The sequence below is a fragment of the Triticum urartu genome, chromosome 4 (genome assembly GCF_003073215.2).
Source record: "Triticum urartu cultivar G1812 chromosome 4, Tu2.1, whole genome shotgun sequence".
Classification (NCBI taxonomy): domain Eukaryota; kingdom Viridiplantae; phylum Streptophyta; class Magnoliopsida; order Poales; family Poaceae; genus Triticum; species Triticum urartu.
In genome coordinates this window covers 365,859,361-365,869,188 of record NC_053025.1, presented here as the reverse complement: position 1 = coordinate 365,869,188, position 9,828 = coordinate 365,859,361, and the positions used below count along the sequence as shown (strand labels likewise).

At 43.9% G+C, this 9,828-nt stretch overlaps 1 protein-coding gene across 13 annotated transcripts; it reads left to right on the top strand.

Annotated features, from left to right (window-relative positions):
- Positions 1–493: 493 nt before the first annotated feature.
- On the top strand, positions 494–4,484 carry LOC125551688 (T-complex protein 1 subunit zeta 1-like). Of its 13 annotated transcripts, none has more exons than XM_048714979.1 (7): positions 496–1,117; positions 1,219–1,295; positions 2,618–2,718; positions 2,801–2,887; positions 3,352–3,410; positions 3,760–3,810; positions 4,252–4,484. In XM_048714979.1, the coding sequence occupies exons 3-7, from the start codon at positions 2,653–2,655 to the stop codon at positions 4,256–4,258; spliced, it is 270 nt and encodes an 89-aa protein (XP_048570936.1). In that variant the 5' UTR covers positions 496–1,117; positions 1,219–1,295; positions 2,618–2,652; the 3' UTR covers positions 4,259–4,484. The 13 variants fall into 13 exon arrangements, 3 of the variants coding, with proteins under 3 accessions (XP_048570934.1, XP_048570936.1, XP_048570935.1); XM_048714978.1 differs by having other exon boundaries at positions 2,604–2,718; XM_048714977.1 differs by having other exon boundaries at positions 495–1,117; positions 1,219–2,718.
- Positions 4,485–9,828: the final 5,344 nt, after the last annotated feature.

Below are 9,828 nucleotides of genomic sequence, written 5' to 3'. Positions count from 1 at the left end.
ATTCTCGAGCCGATCTTTCACGATTGGAGCGGATCCTACAAAGAACACGAGGAGGGAACGAGGGGAAACACAAGAGAAATCACCCAAACCAACAAGATTCGGTCACACATATGCTAGATTCTCGAAAAACAAAGAGATGCACGATCCAAATCCAACAAAGGACGATACATAGGGTCACTAGTTCTTCTCCGTGAGGAGGTCTTGAGGTCTTCCCATTAGGGGTCTTGAATCCAAGTGGATCTTCTCTGAAGAGGCGATGGTCTCTCTCGGTGGAGTAGATCCGGATGGATAAGAGATGCTCTATCTCATATATGAGCTATCACAACGCTAACCCTAACTAGGAGAAGGAGGTCTATTTATTGTCTTAGTGCAAATGGGGGCGAAGCGAAGGGGTACATGCAAAACCCCCCATATAGCAACGCATGGCTAGCAACGAAGCTAAATGATGTGTTGTGTGGTTGAACCTCCCATATTCCCCACTTAGCACTTACCTCCCAGTACCCACCTCCACCCCTTCCATCCATTGGTCAGCGCTCGCGCTCCACCTGTTTCCGCACATCCCTAAAAAAATCCCTGCTGGCAGACAAAGCCTATTCTCCCTACGTTTTGGCCTTTATCCTAATAAAACAACCTAAGCGAGCTGCATCGGCCGCCGTCCCATTGCCCTCGCCGCCGCCGTCCCTTGTTCCTTCACCAAGCCCGCGTCCCTTGCCACTTTCTCCACGCTTCAAAGACGCACACTGCATCTTTTCCATCCTCCTCGCGTCGGGGACACACACATGGCGTCGTCGCCATCCTCCTCGCGTCTGGGAAGGTGCCGTCGCCGCCGCTCCTACGCGCGACCTGAGATGCCGAGGCCGTTGTTCTCCTCCGCACAGCCAGGGACGACGCACGCACCGACGCCCCGTCCTCAACTGCATTAGCTCAGCGGTACGCCCCCTGTCCTCGCTCGTCTTGTTTGTTCCTTGCCGATGGCGCCCACTGGCGCACAGCAGCCGATTGGTCGCAGCCCATCGACCTACACAGCTCACAGCTTCCAGGCAGTGACTCAGCTCCAAAGGAAAGGAGCAACTCCTCTCGACCTCTCCAAAATCCCGAGTCCCTGCTAGTATTATTTGTGAGTTGCTCTGCTGATTTGTATCAACTATTCATATGTCTTGATAAAATTGCCCTTTTTCATGGAGATCATTTGCAACTGATGTGAGTACTTTTCCGCAGGAGATATTTGCCGGTGTAGTGATGTAAGTACTAAGTACTGCCTGCGTAAGGGGAAAATAACTTGCAAGATGGTGCAGGTAATTTCCTTTGATTCTTTCGCATATCCCTAAATTTCACTTACAAGTTACAAAATTTTCTATTAATCTAATTACTTATTTCTACAGCTTTTATTGTATCCAGTAAAGAATTCTTGTTAACACTGGTTAGCATGACATCAATCTGAGTAAATTGTATCGAGTGAAGCATTGTTAACATGAGAACAATCTGACTGCGTGAAATTTCCAATTCATATCCACAGTGCCTCAAAAGAAACTGTATCTAGTGAAAAATTGTTGTTAGGATGAGTGCATAACAACTTTCCTTCAGCCTGGCCTGCCCTGCTATTTTTTTTGTAGGTCCGCCACAGAAACACACTAAGGCTCCGTTTGGCTGCTCAGTATTTTTTGAGTTTTAGGAAAATACCATTGTTTTTGTAGAAACCCCAGTTTTAAATACTTTGACGTGTTTGGTTTCGACAAATATTTTAGTTTTACAAACCATGGTATATCTAAAACTATGGTTTTTTTGCTGTATCTAAAAAAGAGGTCTCAACCTCTTTTTGTAAACTGAGAAACACTCGCTCGAGTACATCTTCTTCCGGTCCTCCTCACCCATCTCTTCCGCAGCCATGCAATTAAGATTACCACCTGGGAAGCTTGACTACTCTGCCGTTGATTTCTTCAATTGTTTACTATTGTTTGGCCTGTACATTAGATAGTACTAGAGGTACGGTCCTATCAGATGATGCGTTTACACATACAAAAGATTTAGCGAATGCTTAGACCCTGGAGTAGATCGATTGATACTGAGCAAAGTTATACATAGTAGTCTAAGCTAGCTAGCCGTTCGATTCGATGTGGCCAGAGATACAAGATTACTCAACAACATATCCTAGCATCTAGAGGATGTTCGCGTGCATGACAAGGCTATAGGCACGCAGCGGCCATTAATTAGCACACGCTGATCACGTCGTTGTATAACTCCTTTGTTGTAGGTTCAACTAGCTATATTTAGGATTATCCATGCAACGAGTGGTCAAAACCAAGAAACTAAGAAAAACTGCACTTGCCAAACATCTCTATAGTTTTTCTAAAACAGAGAAAAGCTGCGGTTTTTAGAAACCGAAGTATTCATTGCCAACATATTGGAATACCGAGGTTTTCAATTACCATGGTTTTGGAAAAACCGGGTTGCCAAACTAGGCCTAAAGTATTTAAAACTATAGTATTTTTTAGAAACCACAGTATTTTCCAAATACTGAGAAAATACTTCGCTGCAAACGGGCCCACAGATTTACTGTTTCACATGCATCACTAAAGGTTACAGTTGACACATAAGTTTCTCAGTGAAATAAATGCAGGATTCTTCTACTCAAACATTGAACAAGAAGAAAAGATGGTTTCTGCTGAGGGACGTCAAGTTGATGAACATGTCAAGAAGATCATTGAATTGAAATATAAGGTATTTTGTTTAGTGTGTCCCCTGCTCTTTATCTCTATCTCTCTCGAAAAAGATTGTGCTCGCTTGATTCTATGACGTGCAGGTTCGGTCAGGAAGTTACAATAATTTTGTGGTGATCAACCAGAAAAGCATTGGTCTTCCATCCATCGATCTCCTAGATAGAGTAGGGGTAACTAATTCACTTACATCTAAACTTGTGATCTTTTTGGGGTTCCAGTTCAGTTTAGAATGTCGGTCATGAACTCATGATGGCACCAGCTGAACTTGGTACTCAAAAGTTGTTTGACATTATACATAATGCTACCGTATAAGCCATGAACAACCAGTTAAGTTTAAGACAAACCCATCTAGAAACCAGACTTCCTATGGTGGCTCAGTCTGGCACACTCATCTTTCCCTGCTGCTAATAAATTATTATTTTTATGCCCTTTCTTGTTTATAATTAGGGCGCACTCTTTTCTATACTAATTAGACCCCGCACCCCTTCAAGGTCAAGTCAGGGGCTCAGGTTGGCGTGATGATGACCAGAAGTGGATTAGATAGTTTGTAGTTCTCCTGCTTTCTATGCATGAGTTGATAACTCCTACTGTCGCAAGTTTGATGATTTTTTTTCTCGTGTTGTTGCTTCTGTAGGTTCTGCAAATTTTATTCATAGATCAGGAAATTCTAATATGTGACATGGTAAATCTCAGGTAATTAGGATCTCTTGTGTGATGTATATTATGCAAAGATTTTTGAGTTGTCGGCACTGAGGTTTCTCCTAATACATCATGACACGCATGACTAATAAATAATCCCAAGAACGAGTAGTACGGGAATAATGTGACACAAAGCTAATTAATGCAGAGACCTCTCGAAAATGGAAATATTCAACTCAGTATATTCGGTATTATTAGTTACCAACTTGTCATTTAGTTGGTTGGTGAATTCATTTCATTGTTTATATAATATATTTTTTGGATCTTTAGTAGTATATGCAAGCTGATGGTTGTTCATAATGAACAACCACATCTCAAAGGTGCTTGCTGTATTAATATGCAGTTTCTTATCTCACGAGCCATGGACATTCAGAATATGTGCAAGGCAATTAAGGTAAATAGAAGGCCCTCAGTTTACAAAGAATTGGTCAAGAGTGAAGACTCAAAGTCTGTGTTTGTACTCCATAGCATGGCGATGGCCCTTTTGCTAGTGTGTATTATTGTTATTTTTTACCGAGTGATGATACTGACATTGCAAGTATGTGAAGTTTCCACATTTGAATTTTGGTCTTTTTTAAGAGAAAATAGACTGGAACACTAAAAACATATAATGTTAGTTCATATAGTTTTGAGTTGATACAAGATGTTATTTAATAAATTCATGTTCATGTTTTTGTATTCAGATTATTAATTATCCCCTTATCTATATAATAAATCTATGTCATGATAAATCACATTTGTAAGGTGCTCCTTTAAATCGCACTTCTCTATTAACCTGATTTCTATAATGTAAGTTGCTCATCTAATACTATTAACATTGTTGTTGTTGCTGTAGATCATGAAGACAAATTGACAATGCATGGCTCACATGTTGATTGCAAGGTTAAGAATGGGCTACTACAAGATAATTAGAATGTCATTTTTAGGACCAAAGTTTCAGACATCATAGTTGATTGCAAGGTCAAGAATTGGGCTACAGATAGATAGTTTCACCTCTTGTAATCTTTGGATCACGTTCCTTGTAATGCAACATAGTCAATTTAATACATGAGAAGTTTATGTTTGTTATATTTTGCCTGCAACTGTCGACATTGCAAGGTCATGAATTGTGCTACTAATTTGTTCTGTCCATTTTAAAATCTGTTTGTCCATGATTGCCACCAACACATATCAAGCAATGGTCTATTATATCCACGACCGCCACCAACGCATATGAAGCGTTGTTGAGCTATAGCTCTATATGTTGCTATCTACCAACGCATCCACATGAAGTTTACCAATGCATGCATATATGTTGTTGTAGACCATTGCAACGCCACCAACGGCAACGCATACTAATTCGTTGGTGTAGGCCTTGGCAACACATATATGGACATACAACAATGCATTTATGCGTTGCTGAAGGGGGGGTTCTTGTTGTAGTGATGGGCCTCGGGCCCGAAACTGTGCACAAACAGGTACCAGACGTACGGTGGGTTCTGATTGTCCGATGGCTCGCGGACGTTCGGAAGTCGCCGAACTTCCGTCGTTTTGGCTCGGTTGAAGTGGCACCGGATTTCCGAAGACGACCGGTCGTCCAGTCGTCGGTCGCTTCGGACATCCACTGATTTCATTCGGTTGGGGACCTGCCGGATTTCCGGTGGAGCCCGGACATCCGGTCGCTGGGAGTTGTCGGTTGTCCGGTCCTGGGCGGACGTCCGGGTGCTGTAGCACTCACTCGCATGTCTTCTTCTGGTTGGCGCGGCCTTTAGGCTAGCCCGGACGTCTGGTTCGTAGCTCTACTTGCAACTCTTCTTCTTGTCCCTCATACTTGGTGTCCTCGATGTCTTGTCCGTTGGATGTAGCTGCTCCATGGCCTTCCTCCAAGTACCTGATCACACATAGTGTTTCCGCTTGAGGTAGTAGCCATGTCGCATGTGTAGAAAGTGGTAGTTCAGAGAGGAGCGAGTTCACCTTATCTTCGATGGCCTTTGCTCGAGCTCTCGTCCAAGTGGTGTCGTGGGAGATGTCGATACATCCATGGGAAGACCGTTTGATGCTCTGCATCATCTCCCCTCCTTGGGAAAGATCCGACCTCACATCGAAATCTTCATCACCATGGTAGGGCGAGAGATCCTTGACATTGAAGACATCGCTCACGTTGGACTTGTCGCGTGGGAGGTTGATCTTGTAAGCGTTGTTGTTGTTGTAGCGTGCTAGCACCTTGAAGGGTCCATCGGCTCGTGATAGAAGTTTGGACATGCGTTCGTTGGGGAAGCGGTCCTTGCGAAGGTGTAGCCACACGAGATAACCAATGTTGAATACCATGGATTGCTTGTTGAAGTTGAGCTTGGTCGCGAGTTGTTGTACTTGGCGCTCGATGGTGTGCCTCGTATCTTCATGCATCTTCTTGAGATAGTTCACTCGTGCACTCGCGTCCATGTTGATGCGCTCTTGAAGTGGTAGAGGAAGAATGTCCAATGGGGACAATGGGTTGAAATCGTAGACGACCTCGAAGGGGGACTTGCCGGTAGTCGAATGTCTTGCGTGATTGAAGGCATACTTGGCGATGGGTAGGCACTCCTTCCACTCCTTGATGTTCCTCTTGATCAATACGCGTAGTAGGGCGGAGAGCGTTCGGTTTGTCACCTCCGTTTGGCCATCGGTTCGGGGATGGTATGCCGAAGAGAACAAGAGCTTGATTCCGAGCTTGGCGCATAAGGTCTTCCAAAAGTAACTCAAGAACTTGACGTAGCGGTCCGAGACAATCGTCTTTGGAACTCCATGTAGGAGTAAGATTCCCTACAAAAAAGATTTGCAATAGGCGAAGCATCGTCTATCTTGTTGCATGGTATGAAATGTGCCATTTTAGAGAATCGGTCCACAACAACAAACACTAAATCCTTTCCATTTCTAATTCTAGGTAAACCAAGCACAAAATCCATGCTAATATCCTCCCATGGGTGATACGAAATTGGAAGGGGCATATAAAGGCCATGAGATTGAGATTTAGACATAGCTTTGCGACATGTAGAACATCCATTGGTGAAGCATGAGACGTTGTGGAACATCTTGGGCCAAACATAGTTCTTGGAGAGCGTAGCAAATGTCTTGTCGCGTCCAAAGTGTCCCATTAGTCCTCCTCCCTGAGATTCTTGCAAAAGTAACAAACGAAGAGAAGACTTAGGGATGCAAAGTTTGCTAGCTTCATAAGATAATGATCTTTGATGTAATAGCATTCCCAAATCGTATGCGTCAAACATTTAGCATAAGGAGTGGAAAAACTAGGATCATGCGCATACAAGTCTTTTATGTGCTCAAAGCCTATGGCATTCTATTCAAGTTGGGTAACAAGCATGCATCTACGGGAAAGAGCATCCGCCACAACATTTTCCTTACATTTAATATACTTGATGACATAAGGAAATGACTCAATGAATTCACTCCATTTAGCATGACGCTTGTTCAACTTAGTTTGACCCTTAAGATACTTAAGTGTTTCATAATCGGCGTGAAGAATGAACTCATGAGGACGAAGATAATGCTCCCAAACATGCAAGACTATCACTAAAGCATATAGCTCTTTTTCATAGATGGTATAATTGAGTTGCGCTCCGGAAAGTTTTCACTCATGAGGGCGCTTCTCTTGCATTAACACACCTCCTACGCCATAACCGCTAGCATCGCAATGAATCTCAAATGGTTTATCGAAGTTGGGTAAAGCAAGAAAAGGAGCATGTGTAAGCAAATTCGTAAGCTCATTGAATGCGGTATCTTGGGATGGTCCCCAAACAAATGGCGCATTCTTCTTACTCAAAGCATGCAAAGGTGAAGCAATGGTGCTAAAATCCTTAACGAATATACGATAGAAACCGGCTAAACCAAGAAAACTTCGCACTTGTTGCAAGTTGGTTGGTTGGGGCCAAGTTTTAATAGCATTGATCTTAGTTTCATCTACATGAACACCCTTAGAAGACACAACAAAACCCAAGAAAACAAGCTTATCAACACCAAAAAGGCATTTGTCCATATTAGCATAAAGGCGATCTTTCCTAAGATTTTGCAACACGGTTCTAAGATGGGTGACATGATCTTCAAGAGATTTGCTAAAAACAAGAATATCGTCAAAGTAGAGCACAACAAATACACCAATATAGGGTCGAAGGACAAAATGCATGACTCGCATGAAAGTATCGGGTGCTTCGGATGAACCCATTGGCATAACAAGCCATTCATATAAGCCAAATTTTGTCTTAAATGCGGTTTTCCATTCATCACCTTCTTGGATGCGCATTTGATAATAGCCACTTTTAAGGTCAATGTTAGAGTAAATGGTGGCTCCGCTAAGCTCATCAAGCATATCATCTAGGCATGGAATAGGGTAACGATAACGCACGGTAATAGCATTGATAGGACGACAATCAGAACACATGCAATATGTACCATCTTCCTTAGGAACAAGGATTACCGGTACGGCACAAGGGCTCAAGCTTTCTCGTACATGGCCGTTGTCAATGAGTTGTTGTACTTGCCGTTGGATCTCCTTAGTTTCCTCGTGGTTGACATGGTAGGAAGCATTGTTAGGAAGGGGTGCTCTGGGGATGAGGTCGATTCGGTGTTTGATGCATCATAGTAGGGGTAGACTCGGAGGTAGCTCGTCGGGGAACACGTCTTGGAATTCCGGCAAAAGAGAAGATAACACTTAGATTGTGAGAGGTGTTAGTTTTTGATCCCTCGTCCTTGCACAAAAGGACATGGTGCATGACACTTGATTGGTTCTCGCACACTTCTCTCATCTCACTTTTGGTGGCAAATAGGACTAGGTTTTTCTTGTGGCTCATCGTGGAGGCACTCAATTTGGGCTTGTGGCGCTCAGTCTCTTATTGGTGGTTCGCTCTCTCAGTATTTTCTCAATGATGGGTGGCTTGCTTGTTGGCGATCACTTGGCTTGGAGACATAGGTCGTTACACATATTCCTTTCCTTTCATCTTGAAGCTATAGAGATTCGTTCACCCATTATGGATGACACCTCTGTCAAATTGCCATGGTCTTCCAAGAAGTAGGTGGTAAACGGACATCAGAACGACATCACACTCCAAAGTGTCTTCGTAAGCTCCGATCTTGAAGGGAACTTGTACCATATGCTCGACTTGGATAGGGCCGGAGTCACTTAGCCATTGAACTTCGTAGGGATGCGGGTGCTTCATCTTAACCAATTGGAGATTGGAGCAAAGTTTTTCACTTGCTAAGTTATGACAAGTCCCTCCATCGATGATGACCTTGACGGACCTTCCATTGATGCCGGCCTTGGTGTGGAAGATATGGTATCTTTGGTCTTCATCTTGTTGATGTTGAAGAGTCAAGACCTTGGAGATAATGAGAGCGGGGCTCGGATCTTCATCACAAAAGACTTGATTATCTTCATCCTCGTTCACTTTCCAGTGCATGGCCACTTGCTCAAGGGCTTCCATTTCTCCTTCACTCATGGAGTCGTATGTACCATCGTCGTTGAAGATCATGGTGCGTTTGTTGGTACACTCAAAGGACTTGTGGCCTCGGCCGCCGCATGCGAAGCATTTGAAGGAACTTCTCTTGATGGTGTCATCGGTTAGGGTAGAGGGTGATGAAGCTCTCGACTTGAAGTTACTTGTTGTAGGAGGACGACTTGAGGTTGTCAAAGTTTTCTTGTAACTTGAGTTGTCGACGTTGCTTGTAGAAGGCTTGGTAGAGGTAGAGGGTGTTGTGAAAGTGCGTTATATCGACTAGAGGGGGGGGGGTGAAATGCGAGGTTTGGTGTAAGGGTTCTTGGCGCTGTTGAAGAAGGTGTTGTGTGCCACGAAGCCATTCACATTGAAGACCCCAGGTGAAGTTGCAGTGCCTGGGAATCTTGGAAGTCTTGGCTTGGGCTTCTGGACTTGAGGTCTGTGCTCAACATGATAGTCAAATTGTGGACCCGCAGCAAGTGGAGGAACCAGAATGGGCCATCGAACCATAACAGGCTGACCACGATCAAATGCCAACTCAATTGTATGAGGTCTTGGAGGGGGTACAGGGGCATTGGCATTGTCGTTGACATGGGCTTCAGGGGCCACATTGGTTTCAGGTGCTTTAGTATTGGCTTCGGGCGCTGCAGTGGCTTCAGGTCCATGCATGTAACACCCTCGATGCGACTATATCTCCCACGTGTCGAGGCACGACTTAGAGGCATAATCGCATTGAAGGCATATGTCGCAAGTTAGGCAATCTTCACAACATCCCATGTAATATTGATAATAAAAGGGGAGATAACATAGTTGGCTTACACTCGCCACGTCAATCAAGTACATAACATTACATCATTCAAACACTCATGGCCCGACTACGGCGCCAAAATAAAAGATAACCCAACATGCGACACGGTCCCGATCACCCCCCCCAACTGGGCACCACTACT